Source organism: Panicum hallii, chromosome 6, assembly GCF_002211085.1.
Source record: "Panicum hallii strain FIL2 chromosome 6, PHallii_v3.1, whole genome shotgun sequence".
NCBI lineage: Eukaryota > Viridiplantae > Streptophyta > Magnoliopsida > Poales > Poaceae > Panicum > Panicum hallii.
This window is the reverse complement of record NC_038047.1, coordinates 43456574-43483331: the sequence shown is the minus strand read 5'-3', so window position 1 is coordinate 43483331 and position 26758 is coordinate 43456574. Positions and strand designations below refer to the sequence as shown.

Below are 26758 nucleotides of genomic sequence, written 5' to 3'. Positions count from 1 at the left end.
TCTCACGGTTGCTGTTCAGAAACATGATTGCACAGCCTCCAACGGTTTCAAAATCAGGAGGAAAAACGCATATAGATGGAATATTTGAGGACATGCACTTTATTGTAAGATTAAACCTGTACAGTTTGCTGGCGAAAGATGAAACGGCTGGTGACCGAGTTAGTCATGGTAAAATATTTACAGATTCATTTTATGCGCAGGAGCGCAAGCTATACAAGAGAGATCAGAGCACAGGTAAACATCAGTTGCTTATGTCGAAGTACTTTGGATCAGCGGGAAAGTCATGCTCCACTCGCAGCTGCAACAAAGATGAAACCTGTCGTGTTAAAATCTATGGATTCAACAGAACAATAAACAAAGTATGTGCATTTTATGCAACCAACTATACTGTAAATCAACCTGGTTTCAGACTGGTGATGGAAAGAAGTGGAAAATGCCAAGATCGGTTTGCATACCTCGCCTTCATCTGAATCTGAGTGCCTTTGAGGAAATACAACTCTAAGATCGTTGTAGAGATAGAATCTACGCTCTTCCTCGGCCACTGTATTACTGTTGTATGGCGCTGATGATGGATCAGATTTGCACCGTAACATTGATTTCGAGGATTTCTTGGAGGAGGGGCACAGAAAACGTAGGTGAAGAGCATAACGAAGCACACCTCCGCCTGAACTATCATTGATCTTAGAAGATGAGCAGCACGGTTTCTTTCCAACTAAGCCAACCTTATCCACTTGACAGCAGCAATCATCAGAATCAGAATTGTTTTTCTTATTCCCAGGAGAGCTAGATTTAGTAGATTCTTTAGAACCACTCTCCGATGAACGACATCTCGCGTTCAGATCTCCTTTTTCTGATTCGTCATTTGACTTGCAGTTCTGTCCACAGCTGCAGCCTGCAAAGACAAACAGAAAAATTAGCATTGCCCCAAAATCAACCAGTTTGGATTCAACCATTATTTGGTATTATCAGGCTACCAGCTCCATTACATTTACAACATAGAGTTCCCCATTCTCTAGGTTCACTTCCACATGAGACTGACTGAGAAGATTTGGGCCCAACATTAACATCACCGGCCCTGTTTCCTTCTTCCGCAGGATTAGAGGGTAAGACAGAGGGGGACAATGTGACCTTTTGCCGCATGAAAGTCTGTCTCGTTACACAAGAAGAGAACAAGATGAGAACGGCAGATAGAAAAAACAAAAACAGGCCACTACGATTGATAAAGCATCCCTCAGAAAAAAGTGTAGCATTCAGTCCCTCTGAGAAAATGTAAAGCATTTTCATTGCAGGTGTCAAAACTTTCAGGCATGCACTAAACAATAGATTACCTGCACTGCCCAATTTCCAAATTAGTTCATCTTTCCAGTACATAGTTGATGGCAAACCACTTTGGCAGATCTAATATAGAGGATCAGTGCATTGTAATATATGTGATCTCTTATGCACATGATTAACATCAAACTAAGCCTACACAAAAGGATTCAGGCTAGCAAGCAACCTGATAGATGAAACTCAGCTCGGTCAATAAGGAAAACAATGTCTGAACATATTGACACAGGTAAACAGGAAATTAGGTAAACATGCAACCACCAACCATATGATGAACATTCAGTTCTCTTCAGTATGCAACGAAAAATATTAGTCCAAGGTCGCAGATAATAATAATTGTCCATTAGTCATTCTGGTACCTTGGTTCCAGAAGGCATGTCACTCAAATCATAGTTGCAGAAGAAAGTATGAAGTGGAGTCTTCTCCGGGTTGCTCACGACCTGTCAAATTTATACTTTTTATTATTTCAATAATATGGAGACACAGTATACAACTTCCAAACGTACGAGATGCAAACTGTTCCTGCACACTTTTGCCTTTATTGACTGCTGTGGGGGAACTCGCCAACAACAAACAACAAAGAATTTTTCAGCCGACTTGGCTAGAGATCCCAGTATTAAGAAAATATATGCAAAAGATATTAAGTCCAAATATTTGGAACAATTTCAAACATAAAATGAATAGTCCAAGGTAAAGGTGCAAACAACGGGAGGATTGAAAATAAAATGCCAGTCAGAGAAATATCAACCCTGTGTAATGCAGTAAGGTATAAATTTTTTTAAAAAAATATATACGGAGACTTCGGTGATGCCTATGAAAAACCTATAGACTTATCAACGATGCGAGGATATTTATTAAAAAGTGCTCAGTATTATGCATGAACTCAGCAGGATTGATCATATCAATTTCAAGCAGCAAGGAAGATGAAAGTTAATTATGTTTTATCTCAGCCATAACCAATTCTATCAAAGCAGAATGCAGACAGCTCCATCCTCAAGAAAGTTCCTAATCATAGAAATATCTGATTATGAATGAGTTCAAATAGGGAAAAACAACATAGACCAGTGTACGATACAGAACGACGATTTCACAAAGAATAAACTGGGAAAAGGCTGGACTGATATTAATCTTAAGGATACAAAACAATTCAGTACCAGTTGTATGCGACCCTTAACAGGGATGCGTAGACGACTCTTTGCTGATCGCGAATCATTATTACTATAGCTTCTTTGGAGCTTCGGGCTTTTGCTGTTATTAGCAGGCAACCTCCCCGCAAGATCAATAGAAGAATAGTACAATAAGGAGCTATCCTCATGGATGCTTGTTACTGAGAATGGAAGTTTCTGAGTTGTGGGGAAGAAACTACCACCAGTGATATTTAGAACAGCTAAAAAACCATCAATTGTCTGCATTGAGAGAGGAAAATGGAATCAAGTTCAACAATAAGTAACCCTGTATGCTAGTACGCAAGTAAACAGAAATTAGAGACCTGATTGTCTTTTCCATTTGAGTATCGACCAGATAAAAGGGACTCCTCAAAGGAGCCAACTAGTGACCTCCTCACAAGCAAACTCGAACTCCGACCATAACTGATTCGAGGAGATGTAGGGGAAAATTCAGGGCCCCAATTTCGGTATCTTCTCAGTGAACTCCATTTAGGTGTCATAACATCAAGTTCATCATGTAAGAAGTTAGTTTCTTCTGATATCTCCTGCATCCTAGTTCCATCAGAACCTCCAGTTTCCTTTAAATCAAGGAAGTCATTTTCAAGATCTCTCATTATATATCTTTGAGATCCTGTAACCTTAATTTTGTTCATATATTTAGGGCTAAGAGGAGATAGAGAAAGCGGAGAGTGTGCTAATTTCGCACTAGCTGCTAGATGGTCATAATACGATATAGAATCCTTGCTTCCAAGTAAAGGACCATCAGTGAATGAATTAGAATTGCTCCTAGTAACATCCCATTCTGGGCTCCAATTAGAGCACCTAGAGGTTGGAGTGTCCTGTGTTTCAAAAGAATTGAGGCATCTGGTGTTGGCTTTTTTATTATCTTGGAAGCCAGAACTGTATAGTTTACCGGTTAAATCAGAATGCCTAAATCTAGAATCACCAGAAGAAATGTTGAGCATATCACCATGGAACTGTTTAGGGAGCACATTTTTCAATGGGGAGAGCAGTCTCTTCCTTGCCTGAAGCTCATGCTGATCAAATGGCCAATGACAATTGCTGTGGACCAAAGATGAATTGACTGTATCTGTTTCTGTTCCATCAGAAGCCCCAATACAACTAGATTCAAAGCCCACAACCCTCCTTGCTGGCATATGGACAGAAGGCACCAGTTTAGGACAAAGCCTAGAATTTGCATCTCTCGAGTCGATTTTTGGTCCATGAAGGTCTGCAGGTTCGTCAAACACATGACCGTCTTTGGAATACCCATTTGATTCGTTCGGAGCATCTAATGCAGTTTTTCTGTTAAAATCACCAATCAATGGGTATGATAACACCCTGCTACTTGAGCTTCCTGCAAGGCCATCCAAATCACAGGCACCAACACCTCCACAATGTGGAGGGCACGAAAAGGATGTGTGCAGTGCCGTTGGCGCATCATCCTTGACTGAAGAAAGTTGAGGTAAACCCATCGCAACCAATCTTTCTTATCCTCGCTGAAAGATTTTGTTTCCTAATTTAGATTTGCACCTAAAATGAATTTATTCAACTTCTTTTGATGTCCTTCAGAATCTGTATTTCAGTCACCAGAACAGCAAACTGATGCTCCAAGAATCATCAACTGAAATCAATCAATACTGGAAGGGTAGAACCACACTCTGATATCCGACTCAAATGCATCTGAAGCAAGGATATCATCATCTTTCCACTGCTACTACAGCAACCGGAGATGAAGCATAACTTGGAGCCTGAGCAAGCAACCAGAAACCTGGGATGAGCCATGCCCATCACAATCCTGCAGTAGCAAATCGAAAGGCATTACATACTTCACCATACTGCTGAGCTCACTATGAGCTAGTATACTTTATTGAGTTCATAGAAGGAAAGTGTCAGCCTGTAAAGCTTCTTCCACTTATGCATCAGAAATAGCAAGTGAAAGCCAACTCAATCACCGAATAGCTTGAAATACAGACAATATTATGCCATTCCATTTCCAGACTATACATAAATTAAAAAAGTAGAGGCCCATCACGCATATATATCAGTACTCTGGAACGAAAATTAAAAATGAACCAAAAGTAAAATTAAGAGTTCAGGCTAGGGAACCCCAATCTAATTAAAGAAGGGTCTTAGCATCAGCTAAGCGTAAGAAAGCGAGAAGCACAAATTTGGGGCAAACTTTAGAGCATTCGCCGTGTTATTGATCGGGACCAGCAAATCAAATTATCAAAAACAACTGAACAGAGCCCAACATGATAGAGAAATTGCGGAAATCCAAAGCAAAAACACTTGATAAATCAAGAAACCAGCCTACCAGACAAACCAAACAGAGGAATCAACCGCATGGCCGACTTCAAGGATTGGATTGCTTCGATCCGATCGCTAGGAATTCGCCCAAGAATTCCGATCTATTCCGGCCAATTCCTCCAGGGTTCCTTCCCCTCGATTTCTCTCCCTCCCCTTCCTAACCTTTTCTCCAGTCCTCCCCACCCTTTCTTGTGTCTTGGCTGCTCTCCCCTTCCTACCTTCTTCTCTAATGGTGGCTATATAATTCTTCAAGTGGCTGAGGCCTACGGGTCGTTAATACAGGCGCTAATCGGATATTTTTAAGGTGGAAAGCGTTGGATTAGCAGCGCTGGTAGCATCTGGTAGTTTCCAATCCGGCGGAAGGCAGCTTTGGTTTGGCTTGTGTTTTTGTTGTTCGGTTGTTCAATTCCACGCCCATGGATAAATGTTTCCAGATGACTTATCTTCCATTTCGGTCCCTAAGGTCCTCCAATTTTTAAAGGAAAAAAAATACTCGAATCATAGCGTCACATGATTTTTGGCCTTAGCCAAGGAAGTAACGAGAGTGCAAAGGCATTTAAATGTAATTAAGAGCTAATAATCGTGTGATGTTTAAGGTGGATAGGAGACGCCAATATTGATGCGCTTCCATAAAGTGTTAACCTTTTCTTTTTATTAAATATGTTATATATACTACTTTGAGAAGAAAAATACAAAATATTTATCTATATATCAAAATGTCAGACATGAAATATCTTCATTTGATAAAAGATACTATCTCCATCCTAGAATATATCTAGTTTTAGACTTTTTCAAAGTTAAACCTTGTAAGTGCGAGGAATGAGAATGGAACCCATAAAACCATTCATTTGGAAGATGACTTATCTTTTATTCAAAGAAAGAACGAGGGCTTATTTGTAAGTGCGAGGAAAAAAAGTTGAAGCGCGTGGGGACCACTGCCGGCGCCGCTCAGATCCGTACTTTCTACTTTCGCATCAATCTAAAGGACGATAATAATTGGAGCTCGCGTTTCGCTTCCGCTTCGTTCCATTTTCTTCCCTCCGCTTCCTTCTCCTGCTTCGTGCTTCCTTGCCATGGCTTGCATTTTTCTTTGATATCTTTTCTGGGACTGTTGTTGGCTCAAGATACTTTGTTTTTTTAAAAAAAAAAACAGATTTGCTCCTTGTCAACCAATTGAAATTTCGTTTGTCCATCAATCGAACGCTGTGGCTCGTTGGATGATAATCAACGCACGAGGGCGCCCCAACGGACGTTTGTGGGCCTGTTAATTGTTACCCAGGGTCGTCGGTGTTTCCCTGGGTGGCGGGCGAGCGGCGAGCGGCGAGCGCGGCCGCCAGGCGCGGCTTCCTGCTCGGCGCGACGCGAGCGCACGGCTCCCCGCCCGGCGAGCCGGCCACCAGGCGCGCGACTTCCTGCTCGGCGCGACGCAGGCGCGTGGCCTCCTGGATCTGTGCGATTGCATGGATGTAAGTGATAGGACTTCTAGGGTTAAGCTAGGGGCGTGGAATGATAGGATTAGTCAGTAAATCCCGTGAGTGGTACAGTTCGTGTTCGAATGTGGAATGCCAAATTGCTTTCTCCATGAGTGTGTTTCTGTGTGTGTTTGTGATATTTTACATCTTTTTTGTGATGCAATTTTGCAGTTTATGCCGTGGATTGTGTTCCCTAGGTGCTCAGATTAACTTTTGTAGTTATGCTGTTGAGTTCGTCTATCTCATGTAGCACCCTATAGAGCTCAGCGGCAGTTGTGATGTTCAGAGTATGGTTCAACACTTGCTGATTTAATGTAGCTCGTGCAGCCTCCTACAGAGCTATGTGTATGAGAATTTTGCAATGTGCAGCTAGGATTTTTTTTTTTACTCTGCTTGGGTCACATGTGTGCAAGTAATCGAGTAGAACCACTACTTCCTCTTTTTGATTCGATTGGGTGGATTAAGAAATTTTGGCTCTGTCAAAAAAAAATTCCGGAAATGTTGTCTATTGATGATCCTTTCTCTTTCTGATTAGAAGATTCTCCTTTTTGCAATTAGCATGTCTAGCAGTAGGCTAGTTATCGAATGCAAATATATGCAGGAAGCAGCTAGTCAGTTTGTGTCATGGAAAGCTTGCATGATCGTTGTACTATATTCTACAGCAAGAAAATTTTAAAGTGGAATAACATTCTTATATATATTTTTCTGCATTTAATAGATTTATGTGTCTGTGAGTTATTTTGTCAACTAAAGTCATCTAGTTCAATGACATGAGCTTTTCCAGTTTACAAAGAACAAGTGTTCAGTATAACTGTACAATGTTTGTTTCAACAAATACATTTACTATTCGCTGGTTGTTTCTTATCAATTTGTTTCTGGGAGCTTATTACACTACTATAATTCTATGATTCAGTATAAGAAATTATCTTTTCAATCTAGATTGTTATATTTAACTTGTATGGAAATGTTTTGTTTTTTTCCATATATTTGAAATGGTCTTCCTAGCTTACTCTATCTACTAGATATTTTATTGGTAATTTCAAAACTATGGATATCAATCCTTTTTTTTTGTATAGATGTCTAGCCTTTTTGATCTAGATGTGTTCAACTCAGCTTATAAATTTTTAGTGCTTCAGTTGAATTTGGCCTGTTTGGGATCCACTTTTGGCTTGTGATATTTGTGAAATAAAGCTGCACTCTATGACTAGATACTGCCACACTAGGCAACTTGGCTGTCGTGCTTTTCTCTAAGCTTTTTTTTTTTGTTTCAGAATTTCATGTGGTTTTGGTTATGTTTGCCTTGCCTGCAGGACCAAGATAAAGGAAAAGCTCGAAAAATTAAACAAGGAGAAGTTGCTAGACTTTCGTGAAATACTGGATATTTGTGTTCCAAAATCAACAAGGAAGGTTAGTCAGCTAAGCCCTGTGTATTGTTAGCAGGAGCAGTGATCTATTTAGTAATGGATTGTGCTTTGCTGATCCAGGAATATGTTTCTGCCAAAGTCTTAGAATTTTTGGAGTCCACTTGAGTTACTAGGGATGTTTTTCTCAGTGATAAAAAGTTATAACTTCTGATGGAATTGATATGTGCTCAAATCCTTTCCACATGATGCACCTTTGATTAGGCAGAGTACATGAATTTTTTTAATCTACCTGGTGCCACAAAAACCTATGTAAATGGGTGGTTATGGTCTTAGATGTGTTGTAATGGTAGTGTTGTATATTTAGCAGTATTAAACCTCTTATTGGGGCTGAGCTTGCTTTTCTTGGACTTGCAGTGTGGAAGCCCTTGGCACCATGACCTGAACAACTGTAGTGTCTGTCCTTTTCTCCAGCATTGCAGAAAGGGAAGACGCGTGGGAGGAGTCCTAAGGCTGAGTCCAGCGGACCCCCGACGCGGAAGCGTATTCTGCGCGCCCCCAACCGCGGGTCCCACCAGCGAAACGCAGGAGCCCGCGCATCCTCTCCAGCAACAACTCGCATATGCCCGCGCATCCTCTCCGGCGGCGCGCAGCCGTTGGCTCCCGCCGCTCCGCGGAACCGGAGAAATCAAGGTTTGCTCCCGCCCCCATTCTCGTCGGTGTGAATGCTGGGTAGCTCACTGGGGTAGCTTCTGTTTTCCGCTCGGCTGCTGGGCTCCCTTTGGATCTGCGGACAACCCTAGCTCGGCGGCGGGGTCGGCGCTTCCTTCACCGGCAAGAAGTGACCGGCCAGTTCAAGACCGATTGGTCTGCTGCCTCTTCTGCGCTTCCTATTGGAGGTAATCGTCCTGTTGACTTGGTTCTACAACAGGTGCAGCTCCTTGCGGGCTTGGTTCCGCAGTCCTCTTTGTGGACGATGTTGCAAGATACTCATTCCACTTTTGTTCTCTTCGTAGAATGAACCAACAGTGGAGGAACCTGAATTGCTTCTTGCGTGTCCCTTCAAATAGTTGTAGAGCGTCCTTGATCTACATAAGAAGTTTCAGCTTATTATTGCGGTGCAAGCATGCGACATAGAAATGCATTTAATAGGCGAGAAGAAGGCTGCAAGACTAAAGTATTGCTCAATGATCAATATCTAAAACATCAGTCATTCCTAGCAGGAGGGAGTGCAATAGTATTTTGTAGTAGCCTTTTATTTTAAGATACATGGTATATTAAAGAGCTAGCTAATCAGAACTTTGTCCCATCCCATGATAGTTGAAGTAAGGAATATCCAAACACAAGTGAGAAAAAGGTGACCCTAATTGTGGCAGGCAACGATGTAGTTTCAGTTTTCCTTCAAAAAAGGTTGCAGGTCCACGCAAAAAAGGGTTGCAGGTCCAGGCAGTTAAGAGTGATAATCAATTGACATCCACAAAATTTCTGATTAGCTAGCCACAAAAACAAATCACATATAAATGAGCAGCAAAACAAAAACTGGCATCACATACAGGAGCAGATGTAGACAGTTACTGAAAAAAAAGTCGAGCAGTAACCCTAATCCTAGCCCAAAATTGTAGCAAACAAACCACTAGGCTGCAGTGAATGTGTACATGAAGGGATAATTAAGTGTGTTACCATGTCATCTTCATTCTTCCCGCTTTCATTCCTTCTCATAATCTCAGAGAAGGCTCCACAATCTTGATGTGTCCTTCTGAATGTCACCCCAACGGTGCTGCAGTGAACTTAGTGATCGCTGGATTGGAGTCTTCCTCATCTCATTGAAATATATTGTGATCCTTGTCCAGTATGCTTGCCCTTGCTGCGATGCACCAACAATCGGATCCTTGGACACGTTTAGGTAGGCAGAACATAAGGTTTCGTCTTCTGCATTTAGATAATTCTTATCACGCTTCCTCTTTTCCGCATCCTCCGCAACATTGTCGACAGGAGTCTGCAAAGTCTCATTTCCCTGAGGAACAACACCCCCTTTAAGTTGTGTACATTACAAAATAAATGACAATTACAACACTTTTTCATACCTGTTCATATGGTTGCTGAGAATGGATGTCTGTTGTGCCATCTAATGGTCCAGTGAGGTCAATACCCGGGGTGTAGCTCACATCATGGCAATAAGACTGGCTACCGGATGCATTTCCGTGATAGTAGTTATCCATCCGAAATAACCTGATAAACATTTAAACCCATGCGTATGAATAGCGGTGTTTAGGCAGAGAGAAATTTGTAGATTGTGTCAATTTGAGAGACTGTCTACATGTCTTAGACCGGGGAGCATGTGCAAGAGGGGAAAATGTAGCTCAGTTTTGTGTTGATCAGAACTGATCAAATTCATTGTAACAGTTCTTGTCCATGTATTTAGCACACTACAATTGTACACTTGATTTGGCACCGACAAAATGTAATTTAGGGGTAATGTAAATGTGAAGAAAGTGGAAACAGTACTGCTGATTGTTCCTGCAATGTGTTATTATGTTTTTTACAATTCTCACACTTCATTGAGAGAGGTGTTTAGGCGGGGAAAAGACTGTGAATTAGGGGTAGTTCAAAGGGAAGTAGAGTCGTTTGAGATAGATGTGTCTGATTGTGAAATGTACCCCTAGTTTCCAGAGATAAAGAGAAATGCAGCTCAAATTTGTGTTGATCATATATATTCATGTATCCGATTTGGACATGTGTAAGATGGAGAAAAAAAATCTAGGCGTACGAGTGCTCATTTATGTGCATCCTCAGTTATCTGAAAAGGGGAAGTAAAATGCAGTTCATACTGCCTGTTTCATTAATATCAGTAGCTTGATGAGAGCAAATTACAGCAATGTTTGGTTACAAGATATCACTAGCTCTCATTTATACTGAACACTCACTCAATTCAAATTAACAGAATATAATAGGCAATGGCAGATTGCACAAAACAAGATTCTGTTCACATCGAACACATAGAAAATATATCAGTATTAACCCTAAATCGGAGAAATTGATGAACATTATCATTTTAGTCATCCTCACATTGTGCAAGCAGCTAAACAGAAATATGCATCTCACTCGACAAGTGTACTGCCTATTCCCCAAATCCGTAGGGTATATCCACTACCAAAATCCACAAGAAACCAAGATCCAGAGGGCGATTGAAATCTTACCTCGTTGAACACAGGGCTGGCGTCGAAGATGACTCTGCGCTGGGTGGAGAGACTGCCCGACGCGTTGCGGAGCTCTCCCCGCCGCGCCGCTGCACCTGTGCCCTTGAATCAACTTCGGCGTCCAGATCCAGCTCCCCGGTGACCGTGGTAGGGCCCTGGAGGAGCTTGTGTGGGAGATCCTGCGGAGGATGGGGCAGACGACGGAGAATGGTTGGCCGGCGTCGAGGAGGCGGAAGCGGCGGCGCAGGAGCCCGACGGGAAGGATGGGGTGGTTGGCCGGCGTCGAGGAGGCGGAAGCGGCGCCGCAGCAGACCGACGGAAGGATGGGGTGGTTGGCCGGCGTCGAGGAGGCGGAAGCGGCGATGCAGGAGCCCGAAGGAAGGATGGGGATAGGGCCGAAACGGTTGCGAGGATGTGGAATACGAAGAGGAGAGAGAACCCGTGGCTATACGCGCCCACAGGAGCAGATCGCAAAATAGGAGGGCGCTTGCGGTACCTGCTGGAAGCTGCTACAGTCGCGTCCGATGGCCTTTTTACACATGCGAGGCCATTTACGGTACCCGCTGGACTCAGCCTAAAGGAAGAGGTGAGGCAAGTTCTGAAGGTGCTTCTGCAGAGAAGGTAATCATGTCTGGTGCTGATGTACTAAAATTTTGCAGTGCTTTTTAGTACCTGTCAAATCCAAAACAACCATTCTTGTGTCGTTTGCTTGCTTACTTTCCACTGAAAAACTTTCATGCAGCGTACAGAAATAATAGACTACTGTCACTTATAAAATTTCAATGTAATTGTGCCATAGTTTTGTTATCTTGTTCAAATTTTACATAGAAAACCTCTGGTCGATTTAGGATTCCACTTCAATTTTTCTTTTTGTTACTGTCCACTTAATCATTGATTAGGGTTGCATTTTTGTTTTATCATGCCGGCTGGCTGTATTTGCATCAATGGCAAGGCTTCTACCATTGTGATTTCTGCTCCATGTAATTTTTTATTTGTTTGTAAAAATTTACCGATATTATCAATTCCGTTTGTATTGATGTAGTGTCAAAATAAATCAAGCATGAGTTGTGAGCCTTTATTTTGTAGAGTTTACTAAATTATTGTATGTGCCATATAGAATCAGATTATAACAATTTTAGTTGTTCAATTTCAAAAAAAAGCATTGGTAAGTTAAGCTTTGCAGTGGGCTAAAAAAAGGTTTGTATCCCCAAACTGTTATACATTGATGTACTATCTGTTTTTGTCAATCCTCAAGTTTCTTGAGCCTCTTTTTACCAAGAAAACCCTCATCTAGTCTGCATGTATGGTCAATGTTCTACCTCTTTTCATTGCTTAGTTTTGTAATCTTGAATTTTTTCTTTTCATAATAAATTGTTCTCTTCTCCATAGTATATCCGTCTTTTTTTATTGCTTAGATTGCAAGTTTGCAACATGCTCATATCTGTATATTTTATCAAAGATCAAACTGAACAAAATATTTACTTTTATTACGATATTTTTATATAGACAACATATGTTATAATTTATTTTCGTATTGGTTAAAATTTTAATAGTAGATAATATGTCTTTGAATAAAGATTTCTTTGTATGTGAAGTTGTAATTGGAATAGTTATGTGTAACTTTTAGAAGATTTTAGTATAATTATACTTCAGTACTGCTTCCAATTTTATAAATTATAGACCAACTATACAAAAATTTTGTATGTAACTTTATTGTCAGCCAAAAAATTTACATATAACTTTTTTATTTTAAGTGTAACTTGATACTTCTTTCTCCGACTATCCATTATCGTCCAGTGTATCCTCCATGTATCGTGTGCTTTGAGTTGCTCATAGAAATGACTGTTCCTATTGCACCTCCATGCTCTGTTGCACTTGTTGCTGCTATAAAAAACAGAACCCCATGACTCATGTAAGTTTTTCAATACAATGCAGTGTAATACTTTCATGTAACAATGCATAAAAACCAGAATCATACCAGGATATTTGATTTGTCTATGCAAATGTAATCACCATATTTTTGAAATATGCCAAACCATGCTGATGGATGCTCTATTGCCTAAACATCTGCTCCTGGCACTCCTAGAAATTTTTTTGAATTTCTTATCAGTTTTTTACTGCTTTTTTTTGTCATCAGAAATATAGCAATGGCAAAGGTTTGCTCTTTGGTAGATAGCCTTTATAGTTTTTCCTGAAGCTCTACACTAGGACTCACAGCAGAGATTTTTCTCTTCTACTAGTATGAAACTGCATATCTAAGGTCATCTCAAAGTACTGTGTGCTGAAACTTGCATCTACATATTTTTAGCAGGTTTTTTTTTTGTGTGTGGGGGATATGGACTATGGAGGGAATGGATCTCGCAGAAAAAAGCAGAGGATGAAGGATAACTCACCTTAGTTACCACTTACCACAGCTTGGTGATTGGTATTATGCTGTTCTTCCCGAATGCAGAGATTTTCCTTCAATGTTTACACGTTTGAACATATCCTTTTTTCCTAGGGGGGTTTCTATGTTGGAGTCGACTTGTCTGATGTTTTTATTGATCGGGAAAACAGCCCGGGTACCTTTTGTCTTGGCAGCTAGGAGGATGTATACTCCCACCACTTGTATGTGTGTCAGTGTAATGTAACATGGGCTGCTTCTCTTCGTACATGGTTTGAAAAAAATTGTCTATAATTTTATTTGCAGTCAAGTTGGGAAAAAGAAAAATACATACTAGCTAGCTAGAGAAATAACGGGTACAGTAGAAAACATCACGCCCGACAAGACTTTCCTAACCGGAGCGCAGAATCGTTGGGTGGAGATTTAAGGGTGATTGACAAATAACGAAATAGCAATCAGTTGATGAGGAGATAGTAAAAAAAGGAAGGTATGCGAGGGTCTGTTTAGTTCCCAGCGCATAAACGCAAAAAAGCCGTAAACGTAAAATTTTTGAAGGAATCCTGCTAATTTGAAGTACTAAATGAAGTCTATTTACAAAACTTTTTACATGGATGGGCTGTAAATCGCGAGACGAATCTAATGAGGCTACTTAATCCATGTTTTGCAACAGTGATGTTACAGTAACCATCCGCTAATTATTTCTTAATTATGGATTAATTAGCATCATTAGATTCATCTCGCGATTTACAACCCATCTGTGCAAAAAGTTTTATTTAATAGATTTTATTTAGTACTTCAAATTGACAAGATTCTTTTGGAAAAAAAAACTTCAAGCCCTGATTCGGCAGATCGCCTCTTTTTCTGCACCACCAGCGTGCTACGGAAAGCTTGAATAGTCTCCTGCTGTGATGTGATGGGAGGCAGGGGGCTGTCCACTATTGCAGATAGCAGGCATCGAAGCTAGCATCAGCTATCCATCCACAACGCCGTCCGGTGGTGGTGATGGGTCGGGAATGGCACGCGACATCCCTTTCCCATACGCGTCCGTGTATCTTTCGAAAGCGAGGAGTTGGGCCCATCCGTGGCCCCCACAAGCCTGCAAGTTGCCGGGCACATGTGTTGCTCTCCCTGGATATACCACCACCACCCGTACATGGAAGATAGAAGAATCTTCCGCCGGACCCTTTGCTTCTCTGATGGCCCGCGGCCTCAGCTTCACGGCACTCGAACGCGTCACCACAGGCGAGTGGGCGTGCCAAACCCGTCACTATCGGACGCCAGATTCTTTGGTGTTTCTAGTTCAGGCATATTGCCTGAACCTGGGAACCATGCTTCTCACAGAGGCTGGCAGCGGCAGGGGAAACAGAGATTTTAAACAAGGCGCAACCAGAATTTCTATTCGAGAACCTCTTGGAGCTCCCTTTAAAATACATGTTATTGACACCATCTCCCTCATGTAAATCCTGCACGGCTCGCGAACCCAAGTTGAGAACCGTAAAGTGATGCAGAGTCAGGCAGCCATCCGGCTGCTGCGGCGGCGCAGAGAACGGAACTGGACAGACCTCTTGGTTGCTCTACAAAATCAGCGCACGCTAGTTGAGTTGGAGCGGTAGTGGGCACTTGTACCATTATGCGACACATCTTTCTGGACACAGACAATGAAATGGAAGATTGAGAAGCCATTGGGTCTGTGAATTAGGCTGCTGCCGCCATTGGTACTGCTCTGTAGCAAGCCCGCTTCGCTGCTCGAACAATGTCCTCGACCTGCAAGTGCATAAGGATAGTCAGAAAGTGAACAGGTCAATCACAATAACAGTCAATACCGTAGACGAATACCACAGCCATACTCTCTTATAACAGCCAAGTTCCGTAATTCTATCCCAACAAATGTTTCTGAAATTTGACCTCTCAACATCTTGCAGCTATTTGCTCACGCGCCTACCAGGGATTATGGGTTCCTAGTAGTTCTTTTCTTCAGGATGTGGTAGATGATTGTACAATTTTCTCATGCACCTCAGAACCTACCAGCTTATGTCATGTGCCTTACACACCTAGGGATCCTGTCTTGCAATACAGCTATTATATACAATAAAAAAAAAGCTATAGTTTTGTCAAAAGGCTGCACGTCAATAATCAATTGTACAAGATGCAGGACAAAATAAATGTTGTAGGCAAGAAAACTGAAAGTTCAGCATACTAAACGTGTTATTTCGGGTGCTACTATTCAAACTGCTATGCCATTACTTTTGTAGAACCACAAATCCCTATGCAAACTTGGAATGAAAGCGAAAGGACAGTCAGTATAGACCTGTGGAACAGCCATCCTCTCTAGGTTGGCAGCGTAAGGCATGGGCACATCAGCTCCAGCGATCCTCTCAACTGGCGCATCTAGATACTCAAAGCTGTCCTCGACAACAGCCATGCTGCAAACAACACACATTTCAACCATTAAGCGAGATGAAGACCATGCAATTTGGGGGTGGGGAGCGGAGACGGACCATATTTCAGCTCCTATCCCGTGTTGTGGGAAGCCTTCTTCTACTGTTACCAATCTGTTGGTTTTCCTCACAGATGCATTAATAGCAGCTCTATCCAGCGGTCTAATTGAACGAAGATTGATTACCTGAACAAAGAATTACTAAACCATAAGGAAATTATGATGGCCTCCATGAGAAAAGAGAGGTATCTGGTAGAGTAAGACTGTACTAATAATTGCCAAAAGAAATACCTCAGCACTGATACCCTCCTTGGCTAGTATATCTGCAGCCTGAAAAATGACAGCACGGGAGAATGCAATCAGAACATCAACTGGGTATATTTTATATATAGCTATTACGTTGGTCGTTGAAATATATGGTCAATTAAGTAGAACTCAATTTCCCCAAAACAAATTGTTTTCGGTCATCAATAGAATAGATCTTAGTTTTTAAAAGGAGATGGCCCATAGTACAGATATTCAAGCAGAGTTGAATACTATCTTGTATTCAAGGTGGTACTATGGGCATGTTTGGTTTCTTTGCTCAACTTTGTTGCTAGTGGGCAAGGTTGGGCAGGAAAACCTTACTAGTGGGGAAAGCCAACCTCAAAAGCAAGGAAATGGAAATCATTGCTCACCATTCCCAAAAGCAAGGTAAGGAAAGAAACCAATATATGCATCATCCCTCCTAGCCTTTTTAAGCAAGGTTAGGTAAATGATTCTGAACATGTGTTACATATGGGTCCAGTTAGCAATTCTTGCACGAAATATGATCTTTCATAAACAGATACAAACTAGAATCACATTCTCAATCAATAGCAAGTTGAACTCCCAAAAAAAGCTATAAGACATGATGGACAAAATATCTTTCTTTAAAAAAGCATAGTTCAATACAATTAGCTTAAAAAAATCTGGTATTCACACACCTGAAGGGCATACCCAACCATCTTGGAGAATGCAGTGATTGTAACATCTTTTCCTTGTCTCTCTATCTACACCAAAAACAAAGAAAAAAAATAAGATTCTTCCAGACAATCCATCAAGAGAAGTCTGATGGAATTGAACATTTCACTACCACTGTGTAAATATAAAGACATACCTTAGCCTTGCCAATTGGAAGGCAGAAGCTAGAATCGAGTACCTCATCAGAAACAGGAAATGATTCACCATAACTGCAGAAAAATGAAAAAAAACATTATATAATAAGATGTCAACTCAAGCATAGAGAAAACAGATGTGCAGGGCAAGTATTGCATACAGAAGTTCATTTTCCAGGAAAACAACAGGATCTGGATCCCTGATTGCTGCTTTCAGCAAACCTCGAGCATCTTCTGCAGAATATGGTGCTAGAACTTTCAATCCAGGAACATGCGCATACCAAGCTGCATAGCACTGCATACAACCAATGCCCATAAAATATCATGCACTGCAAGAAATTAGACTATAGCTTACACCTTACACCTCTTGTGCCATTCAACACATTTACATTTTTATTCTGAGGAGAGCATTTAAACACAATATTCAAGTGTGGGAGACAAACAACTCATGTAACGAACAATTTGGTTGTACAACTTATTCAATACCCTGTAAATATTTCTGACAGAATCAGATATTCACAACACTAAATGATATCCCGTAATAGTTTGTATTCTAAGGAATCAACAGCAGTGAAACAACCAAATAGAGGCAAGTTTCTGCAAATAACCTGCGAGTGTTGAGCACCAACTCCAGCAGCAGCTCCATTTGGACCTCTGAAGACAATAGGAACAGATATCTGACCGGCTGACATGTAGTTTGACTTGGCAGCTGAATTAATGATATGATCAATTGCCTGAATAAGCAAAAGGGTACAGTTAAGGAATTTTCATTTTAAGCACGTGAAATTTGTAATATGTACTCATTCTCAAAGATTCAGAATATGGGAATAAGTCAAGAACATGGGCATTATGGCACAAAGGTATACGAAAAACAAATAAATACAACAAGGTGACAGCAGATGGAGAACATTATCAGAACCATGAACAATATTCTTGCAGGAAAAGAAATGTAAACACAAAGGAATTGCCATGCAAGGATTTCATATAAGATTATACCAAGTGTCTGATTCAGTAACCGGATCAATATAGATCATAACTGTTCCAATGATTTTATTATAAACTGATGCATGGGGATCATGTAAGTTTTGCTAAAGAGAAGAATGTCTCTGAACAATTTAACATATTGTTAAATTACACATAGATGCACTTTCCTGCATAAGGTGCTACTTAAAACTTAAAAGACGCCATCAGTAGCAATTCTAATTTATGCAACAAATGCAGCTTAGAGACAGGAAAAGAGAAACCTATATGAAATAAGGTACTTCAGAAAACATGAATTTTCTCAAATTCAGGAACATGTGGAGCAAATGGGGATATGAACAAAGAAGAAGGAATATATCACATTCCAAATCAAGTAAATAAAAAACTAATTCAATGCGCACAATGATTTGCAGAAATAATTAAATAAGTAACCTGCATTGAAAAGTTAAATGTCATGAACTCTACTATAGGTCGAAGACCATGGTAAGCAGCACCAACACCAATGCCAGTAAAGCCAGCCTGTACAGGAACAAAGCAGATCAGTATTAGTATGTGATTAAATCAACCTGACAGCTTATGAATGGTGAATTTTTTTTTTCAGGTTTATAACCTCGGTGATTGGTGTATCAAGAACCCTATCAGGGCCATACTTGTCGAGCAGTCCCTTGGATATCTGCAAAGAACACCAACAAAGAGAAGCTCAACACTAATAGCATTCATATATTAGTTCAATTGCCACAGGGAGATAAACAAAAATCTTCTTAGAAATACAACTGACCTTGTATGCACCTTGGTACTCCCCAACCTACCACAAGTGAAAATTATTAAACCAAAAGAAGCAAAGGAGAGAACAAAACAAACAAGTTCGGTTACTGGCGGCACCTCTTCTCCCATCAAGAAAACAGAAGGATCTGCAGACATTTCTTCATCTAGTGAGGAATTCAATGCTTCCCGCACAGTTATCTAAAAACAAAAGGAGTAGTTGTGTAAACTTTCTTGCCAAATCTCAAGGTCACGACATAGAAGACTACTGTAGACAAGCATGGAATTTTCTTAAGTAACGACCTAGCAAGATGTATAAAGGTACAATACCAACTGTCCCTGAGACATTCATGATTCAGAGAAGCAAAGATCACAACGGACACTAAATAATACTATTTAACTATCTATAGGAACTTTTCAATCACCAAAATCAACTTAATTATGCCACAGTTTGGTTCAGTTTTTCCTACTCGATCATTTTCTTTTCAGCCTCCACCTGTGTGATGATGATGCCACCTACTCAGGAGCAGGCATTGGAACAAGTAACAGGTAACAGCATCTGATAAGATGATCAAGCAAACTAGATCATCAAATCATATAATGCACCACCACCATGGCACCATCTACTCATAATACTGTTCAACCCGCCAAGGAGTGCTACCACTCAGATTCCCTTGGTGCCAGATACTCAGAACATTTAAATATCTTAATAGCTAAACAATATCTGTGCTGAAATGTCCATAATCTACAATCGCACCAGTTTGAACCGCAAACAAACTAATTGTCTGCATTATACACAGCTGCTCCATCACCCAACCACTTGATGCCTGCCACCTACCCGTCTCCCTTTACAGCTACTATCATCCAAAACCCATCAAGCTCGACAACAAACACCAGCCACCAACACGAAGTTTCCTGCCGTTTGCATGCAAAACGAAAACTAAAAGTGCTCCTACCATCTAGGGAGAGACTGTCCACAGCAAAACGAAGCATCTGGCAAACACCGCGGGGTACGAGTACGGCACGGCGCGCGATAGTCCCCACCGGAGCGCGAACATTGGCAGCAGGGAAGGCGGTGACCGGCAGCGAGACGATTCCCATTCCCCCCCATCGGGGCAAAAAAGGAAGGGAAAAAAAGAGCACAGTAGTTCCGAAACGGGAACAAGGAATGGGCTGCGGGGCGCAGGGCGCTCACCTCCTTGGCGGCGGCGGAGTAGCTCCTCGCGGCGGCCGCCGGGCGGAGGGCCTGCGCCAGCTGGCCGAGCACCTGCGCCACGAGGGGGAACGGATCACGGTGAGACTTGAGACCAAACCGGAAACGGGGAAACCGAGCCCCGCGACGAGGAGAGCGCGGTGTCGGGGGGGGGGGGGGGGGGGAGCACTCACGCATCCGGATCCGAGGCGCCTCCGCGCGACGCCCAGCATCTCCGGCGCGGTTGGAGGCTGGCGACAACCGGGGGAGGAGCTGGGGACCGGAGGTGAGAAGGGGGCGAGGGGATGATGAGATGGATAGGTGTCTCTGTATCCGGGGAGGGAACCCAAAGGGCGGCGGCGGGGGGGTGTGTCTGTTCTGGCAGGACAGCCGCGACCTGGAAAAATGGCCCGCGTGTACCGGTGACTAGACGATTGTTTTATAATTTATTTATAGAGCAACTGCCAGCTGCGGCAGAATTAGGCGATCATTGGAGTAGTTTGAAAGAAAAAAAACTGGTGAGATTAAAAAAGGAGGCAGGAGCACGGGGCCCACATTTCGGGCAGGACCCGTGCGTGCGTCTCCTTGATACGGAAAGCCCTCGTTGGTATCCAATCTTATCGACGTTGCTGATCGCTCCAGTTGACTTGATGGTGGCCCGGGGCCGGTGGGACGGCGGCGGCGTCTGGCCGACGGCGCGTCCGAGGGCCAGCGAGCCCGCAGTCTCCCCCGGCCGTTGGGGCGTCCAGGAGCCGTCCTATCCACGCTCGGCGGCGTGGTCCGTCAACTGGCAACTGCCCCCGCCATGGATCGATCAGCCTCCCGGTGGTGCGAGTTGGGGACGGCCGCGTGCACTGCACTTGTCGCTCGCCGCAGCTGGCCACGATCACCAATACACCTCCGCGCGTGCGCGCTAGTGCCAGTGTGCCACCTCCCCTGATGTGATGTGTTCCGGTGTCTGCGCCCGGTTTGGGGGAGCTAGCTAGCTTATCTGACTTGGGCATTTGGCCTACCCAACCCCGACCATTATTTGATCCATCGTTGATTAATTTATGTACGGGATCATTGCATGATGACGCGACTGCGGCTTATTTACGGTGCGTTTGGGCTTTCCAACCTCCTTTTATTTTTTAAAAGTTAAAAGTCAACTAAAGAGTTCAAAACTCTATGTGCTTTTGTTTAAAAGCAGCTTTTACTGCAGTACAAATGCAAAAGCACATCTCCCCTACTTTTAGTGGCTGTTGGAGAAAAAAATTATCAACCTGTCACTGTCACTGGTTATGAAAAAATTATCAACCCCCGACTTCCACCCGTCCAACCCCTCGCGTTCGCTCGTCGCCTCCACCCGCAGCTAGGTTGGGCCGCCGCCGCCCCCAGCGCCGGTCCGCTGGCTGGCCGCTGCTCCAGCCCGGTCGGCGTCCCTGCGCCACCGTCCCAGTCTGGACGGCCCCCTTCAGGCCGGATGGCCCCCAGTTGGAGCCCCAGCGCTGCATCCAGGCCGATCGCCACCCTTGCTCGCCTCCTGCCCAACCGCCGCCTCTGCGCCACCTCTACCCCGGCTACTGCCCCTGCTCCGGCCTCTGTTCAGCCCGCCGGCCTCCATCCCAGTCCGCCCGCCGTCCGCTTCAGATTCATCCCGCCGGCAGTACACTACAGGTAGTCTTTCCTCCTCTGTATTTTTTCCCTTTATCCAAAATTGTTGCTTTGTCCATTGGAGAATAGGAGAGAACATTTAATTCAAGAATGTACGATTGTTTGGTGAATGGGAGGATGAGTGATGAGTACTTGTTGCATTCAAATTGATTGGAAATTTTTTTGTTTCGCTCAAGAATGGGTGACAAGGCAGATTGGATGATGTTTTTTTAGGCATTTGTATGCTGCATGCAAAAAAGAGATAGAAGCTGGGAACAGGTCGTTGGGAATTTTCACCACTAACGGTTGGAAGAATCTTGTATTCAAGTGGCACGGCACAAACACAAGGAAATAGGAGTGAAGACATAGAAAATAAGGATACCATGAATACCATTCGTAATAAGATCGCTGATGATTTAGTTAGTGCGAGAGGAGGATAGTTATGTTGAGATATATCATAATTGTACGAGCCCTTTAGCTTGTATAACTGCTATAGTTCTATTTATGCGGACCATATGGATGAAAAATTTAAAAAATTTAATATTTTTCTTTCCAAAAAATATATTTACATGCCAAACAGTGAACATATTAGGTTTGTACGAGTATTTTGTATGTAGACAGTCCCACAAATCTTCAAGGGTATTACAGGTATTTTACCCACAGCACACAGTTTTCCACAGCTCACAGCTGTTCTGACCAAACGGTCTTCTGCTTTTCCCACAATAATTTTTTCATAGCAGATTTTTCACATTCCATAGCTCACAGCAGCTTTTCCAAAAGTCACAGCCCAACTAAACACGTCCTTAATTATCGCTTGGACTTTGGAGAATCTGACTCTACTTTGCCTTCTTAATTAAAATGGGGCCACGAATCAGCAGCCTTTAATTTGTCTATTCACTGCTACGGGGATAAGTATAGTTGTACGGGCATAAAGATTCCATGAAACTCAACTAGAAGCACGTATACTAGTATGTAAGCCATCTGTATACACTACTCTTCTCCCGTTGGTCAAATCGGCGATCATTTTCCCATGCTTTCTTTTTTCGCCCTCCTCTTTCTCCTCGTGCCATGGAAAATGGATGGCGTACCATGACCTTCAGCGTGAACATTAATTATTTGAATGGGGCCCGTCCGTGCCCAAGTGCCAGCTTGCCAAGAACAATAACAAACATTATGCGGCAGGCGTGTCAATAACAAACCATTTACACGTTTGATGATGAATCCGGCAGCGACATGAGAAGGAAGGTGATGCCGGCTAAAGCGTTGGAATTGATTTCATTCATTCATGTGCCGTGCATCATATATATATATATATATAGACACACACACACACTTTCCTACGACATGAGAGCTGCGGCAAGCATGAATTCAGCTGATTCTCCTCTTCTCCGGTACTCTCTCCATATTGAAATATTTGTCGCTGATAATTTTTTCTCGCAACGTTCGTCCATTCGTCTTATTCAAAAATTTATTGCAAATATACGAAAAGTTAAATCAGGCTTAAAATACCTTTAATAATAAAGGAAGTCACAAACAAAATAAATTAGAAGTCACAAACAAAATAAAAACAGCAAGGACAACTTTTCAATCTGTTCTCTTTCAAGCATTAGAAGTTTCTCAATGAATCAAATTTCCATACCACAATGCAGATAATCCTACGAATGTATCCTGTTGAGAAATTGCCTTCTGGAGCTGCCTAAGCTTGCAAAATCCTTTTGTGAAACTGCTCCCAAAACAAGCTCTGGCAATCACATCCGCTGAAAAGTTCCTCAGGTATCCATCAACATAGATCTCCTTACTACTTCCTGTGCCATCAAGAATATTCTCCCATGCTTGTAACAGTGGAACTGTTGCATCCACAATTAGCCCTATCATTGTTGCAACAGCAGTCAGTCAGGTGAATACAGCTGAATCCTGAATGTGCTTTTAAGTAAAATTTATAACCTTAATTTTTTCCATGAAGAACTCTGGTGCAAGGATCTTCTTCTCATAGGCCCAAGCCATTTGCTGACAATATACCTTCTCCAAAGACAGGCTTACGTGATCTCATAAGATAATGTGGCTTCGGAAGCTCTGATGGAGTCCAGCGGCCCATGTCACCATTTCTGGCTGAGCAACATGCAATATCTCCACAGCTCCTGTTGAGTAAAGGAATATAGGCCCTGTTCCAATTTCCAAACACCATGCAATCACATAATAAATTAAACTGAAATAATGAAGATTGAAGGAGAGGTTGCAGCAGGAAACGGTAAAGCTCATCTTAAAAAGAATAAATCAGCCAACAACAGAACCAACGAAAGCTGTTATTGCAGAATACTTAGCACTCGAATGTAAATTTCACAGTATGTAAGTGAATAAGAAATAGAGATACGCTATAGTGATACACAATAGTACATTCTACTCCAAATATAAAAATATTAAATCGGTTTCAATTTGGCACATGAGTTAAGGAATAAGAGAAGATGGCCTTGGTAACCATCATTTATCCCACACTTTAGTGGTTCTGGTTTCGCTATGAAGCATACTGGGAAAGAGAGAGATATGGGAGGTAGTCCTTGTCTATGAATGAGTATGAGTATTCAATAATGTTACAGGAGGAAGACAAATGGGATAAATTTATCTGAGAGTTATAGAAAGACTTAATATATTTAGAGAAACATCCGCAGGCTAAATGACTTTGAATTTTGATATTGATTGAGCAATATATAATAAAAAAATAAATCAAAAGTCAACATCTTATTACTTCATTCATTGATTGTGAAAGTTAAACAGAATGTCCGTAGAACAGGACAACAGAAGAAATAAGCATCTTCTGGCTACAAGATTCCATATTACGAGGAGAGCTATACTATCATTAAGCAAACTATTTCTTTAATGATAGACCATGGTTTCTACAGTACCTACTTTGTCACTCATGGACAAACTTGCAGTACTGAACTCCAGAGAGTGCCCATTCTTTTTTTCTTGCTCCACGTGAAAACAAAGCGTTTATGGTCTCTGTCTTCTCTGAGGTTACTAAAGGTTATGATTTAAGAACTATCTGATCATATGAGAAATTATTTTAGATACAAAATTTAGTTATAAATTCAGAATATGTGGCTCAGTAAACTTCAGCATTTTTTTCTGGAATAAACTAAAAGGGATAATATAGTTAAAATTGTATTCTGGCTCGTGATCCTGAAACAAGAAAACATAATATTCATACTAGCAAAGACTGTATGACCTTCCATCAACCTCTACCATCCTATTGGTTTTCTGGGTATTAAAATTATGCTCAAACAAGATGACTGACATCACAAGAGGCATCAAAGACCTACTTAAATACTACCTTTATGATATCTATGGTATGAAAAATTAGTTACTGTCTTGGGTAAAGGACACTATTCTGACATTCCCCATATTTGGGAAACCCACATGGAGTAGTTTTCAAGCATAGTTAATGAACCTTACTGTCTAGCCTCAACGCTATGGGTGTGTTTGGTTACATGGCTAAGTCTAGCATGGCTAGATTCCTAAGCCTGTTCACTCTAAACCTGGCTCCAGTAGTACATTGGTTCCCATTTGGTTGGCTGGTTTGAGATAGCCTGCATTGGCCATGCTTATGTTTGGTTGGCTGCATAACATAATATGGTGACCCTTGTATTTGTTGAAGGTGAAGTTACCACCCACCCATCGTCTCTCTTCCTCTCCTCTCGTTCACAACGAATTGACAAGTCTAGTAAGAAATTTTTGTCTGTAATTTTTGTGAGAAAGCAAAAAATATAAGATCTCTGCAGCTCTACTTAACTAGCAACTAACAGCAATGAATATCTGTCTAACCCATCATCAAACCATATGGAACATCGTGGATTGGAAGCATCACCATCGAGTGGCAACATGCTAATTACTTTAGCAAACAGCCAAGATCACGCGAGCACAGCAACCACCTGTACTGAACGCCCAGCTTGACGCCGAGGGAGATGTGAGGCACCGCTGGCAGGAGCAGAGCTGCCGGTGCGCGGCGCGCGCGTGCGGGAGCCGCGCGAGCCGGCCGCCGGCGGAGCTCCCCCGGCCGCGCACGGGCGAGCTCCCCGGCGCGTGCTGGCGGGAGCCGCCGAGCAGATCACCGACGGAGCTCCCCTGGCTGCGCGCGGGCGAACTCAGCTGCCGTGAACGCGCCCGCAAAAGCTCCTCCCCGCTGCAATAACTTGGCCGCACCGAGCGTGCTCCGCCGCCGGGGGCGAGCTTCAAAGGAGCTTCGCGGCAGCCTCGGGCGGGCGAGCGAGCTGCGGCTTCGCGGGCCGCGGGCGGGCTCCGGCAAGCTCCGCGGTCGCGTGCCGAGCTCGACTCGAGAGAGCGCCGTGAGAGAGACCCGGGAGGTGAGCTAACTCGAGAAGATGCATCAGCGGAGCTAGGCTCCGTGGAAACGCTCGATCTCCACGTTCCCAGCGAGCCTGGCTAAAGGCCCCTCCTTGTATTGGTTGCCCCTCCTTGTATTGGTAGAGCCTGGCTGAAGTGCTTGAACAGGCAACCGAACGTTCGCTGGTTGGCTCTGGGGAGCCTGGCCAGGAGTTAGCCAGGCAACCAAACAGAACAGCAAAAACAAGGATTCTGTACATACCATAGTCTTCCTCTCTAGGTTTGTTCGTGGAAAGTTGTACATACAGGGTATGGACCAGATATCACTGTGATTCCAGAATGAAGTAAACAGTCATGACCATGCTATCAGTTTCATTGCAGCCACCCTCAAACAGACAAGCAAAAACAAGAATTCTGTACATACCATAAGTCTTCCTCCAATGAAGGAAATGAGGGAATTTGATGGAGATGTAGCTGTTCATGTTGGATTCTCTTCATCTCCTGGGTGTTGCCATAGAGTACAGTAGGCTTGGGTCCATTTATGCCTTGCCTCCTCAACTTATTCCTTATCTTCTCCAGCCTCAGCCATAGGATGTCATATACGTATGATCGGAAGAACTAGAACTATCTCAAGTAGTCTCTTAATGAGAGAGGGGAAAGTATGGGAGGAGCAAAAATGAGAGTCTAATGTCAGATGTACAAGGCAATCAGTGCTTGTGTAGTGCTAGCTTAGGGTGTGTTCGTTTCACCCCTCTAAAATTCGAAACATCTAAACTTTAGAGGTCCAGCACCGAACAGCCCTCTAATTCGACCTCTTATAAGACTGCGATTCTTTAGATGGGGGGAGCACTCTAAAGAGTTTAGAGGACTCTAATGGCAAACGAACACACCCTAGAATACTTAGTACGGAACACGTAAGTGATGGTTTGAATATACGAGTGATGTTTGTCCTTTTCCTGACCTACTGACCTTGTCCTTTTACTAAACTACTGACCCTTTCTCATTGTTTACACTTTCAGATCCTGAGTGCAGGACAGGTGCCACCTTGAAAATGCAGCAAGT

General features: G+C 42.6%; 2 protein-coding genes and 2 long non-coding RNA genes across 10 annotated transcripts; all 4 read right to left on the bottom strand.

Annotated features, from left to right (window-relative positions):
- Positions 1 to 72: 72 nt before the first annotated feature.
- LOC112896537 lies at positions 73 to 5226 on the bottom strand. Of its 2 annotated transcripts, none has more exons than XM_025964550.1 (7): positions 4813 to 5226; positions 2819 to 4293; positions 2484 to 2735; positions 1689 to 1769; positions 975 to 1146; positions 456 to 892; positions 73 to 298 (listed from the first exon to the last, which is right to left on the bottom strand). In XM_025964550.1, exons 2-7 carry the CDS (start codon positions 3968 to 3970, stop codon positions 242 to 244), a joined length of 2151 nt encoding a protein of 716 aa, XP_025820335.1. In that variant the 5' UTR covers positions 3971 to 4293; positions 4813 to 5226; the 3' UTR covers positions 73 to 241. The 2 variants fall into 2 exon arrangements, with proteins under 2 accessions (XP_025820335.1, XP_025820336.1); XM_025964551.1 differs by having other exon boundaries at positions 987 to 1146.
- A 7248-nt stretch (positions 5227 to 12474) lies between these two features.
- On the bottom strand, positions 12475 to 13135 carry LOC112897895. The gene is made up of 2 exons (XR_003229785.1): positions 12814 to 13135; positions 12475 to 12719 (listed from the first exon to the last, which is right to left on the bottom strand). It is a non-coding gene; the product is annotated as an uncharacterized LOC112897895 (long non-coding RNA).
- Positions 13136 to 14570: 1435 nt separating this feature from the next.
- On the bottom strand, positions 14571 to 20117 carry LOC112897218 (pyruvate dehydrogenase E1 component subunit beta-1, mitochondrial). Of its 2 annotated transcripts, XM_025965465.1 has the most exons (15): positions 19921 to 20117; positions 19730 to 19801; positions 18655 to 18735; positions 18551 to 18577; positions 18383 to 18445; positions 18205 to 18291; positions 17400 to 17525; positions 16953 to 17086; positions 16794 to 16866; positions 16621 to 16686; positions 15947 to 15985; positions 15717 to 15841; positions 15527 to 15641; positions 14876 to 14982; positions 14571 to 14792 (listed from the first exon to the last, which is right to left on the bottom strand). In XM_025965465.1, the coding sequence occupies exons 1-14, from the start codon at positions 19957 to 19959 to the stop codon at positions 14914 to 14916; spliced, it is 1116 nt and encodes a 371-aa protein (XP_025821250.1). In that variant the 5' UTR covers positions 19960 to 20117; the 3' UTR covers positions 14571 to 14792; positions 14876 to 14913. The 2 variants fall into 2 exon arrangements, with proteins under 2 accessions (XP_025821250.1, XP_025821249.1); XM_025965464.1 differs by having other exon boundaries at positions 14571 to 14982; positions 19921 to 20114.
- Positions 20118 to 22842: 2725 nt separating this feature from the next.
- LOC112897374 lies at positions 22843 to 26381 on the bottom strand. Of its 5 annotated transcripts, XR_003229650.1 has the most exons (5): positions 26121 to 26370; positions 25959 to 26022; positions 25285 to 25898; positions 23303 to 23520; positions 22843 to 23226 (listed from the first exon to the last, which is right to left on the bottom strand). It is a non-coding gene; the product is annotated as an uncharacterized LOC112897374 (long non-coding RNA). The 5 variants fall into 5 exon arrangements; XR_003229651.1 differs by having other exon boundaries at positions 25221 to 26022; positions 26121 to 26381; XR_003229653.1 differs by having other exon boundaries at positions 25246 to 26022; positions 26121 to 26380.
- Between the last annotated feature and the right edge of the window lie 377 nt (positions 26382 to 26758).

What these genes read in the sequence shown, in the direction of transcription:
- LOC112896537 (XM_025964550.1), bottom strand. Translation starts at nt 3,970, where the DNA reads ATGGGTTTACCTCAACTTTCTTCAGTCAAGGATGATGCGCCAACGGCA. An exon ending in TTAAGGGTCGCATACAACTG is followed by an intron (nt 1,770 to 2,483) that starts GTACTGAATTGT and finishes TAAATTTGACAG; the next exon opens with GTCGTGAGCAACCCGGAGAA. An exon ending in CAGATTCAGATGAAGGCGAG is followed by an intron (nt 299 to 455) that starts GTATGCAAACCG and finishes TCTTTGTTGCAG; the next exon opens with CTGCGAGTGGAGCATGACTT.
- LOC112897218 (XM_025965465.1), bottom strand. Translation starts at nt 19,959, where the DNA reads ATGCTGGGCGTCGCGCGGAGGCGCCTCGGATCCGGATGC. An exon ending in CATTTAACTTTTCAATGCAG is followed by an intron (nt 17,526 to 18,204) that starts GTTACTTATTTA and finishes TTGCTTATTCAG; the next exon opens with GCAATTGATCATATCATTAA. An exon ending in TTCCTGGAAAATGAACTTCT is followed by an intron (nt 16,867 to 16,952) that starts GTATGCAATACT and finishes ATTTTTCTGCAG; the next exon opens with TTATGGTGAATCATTTCCTG.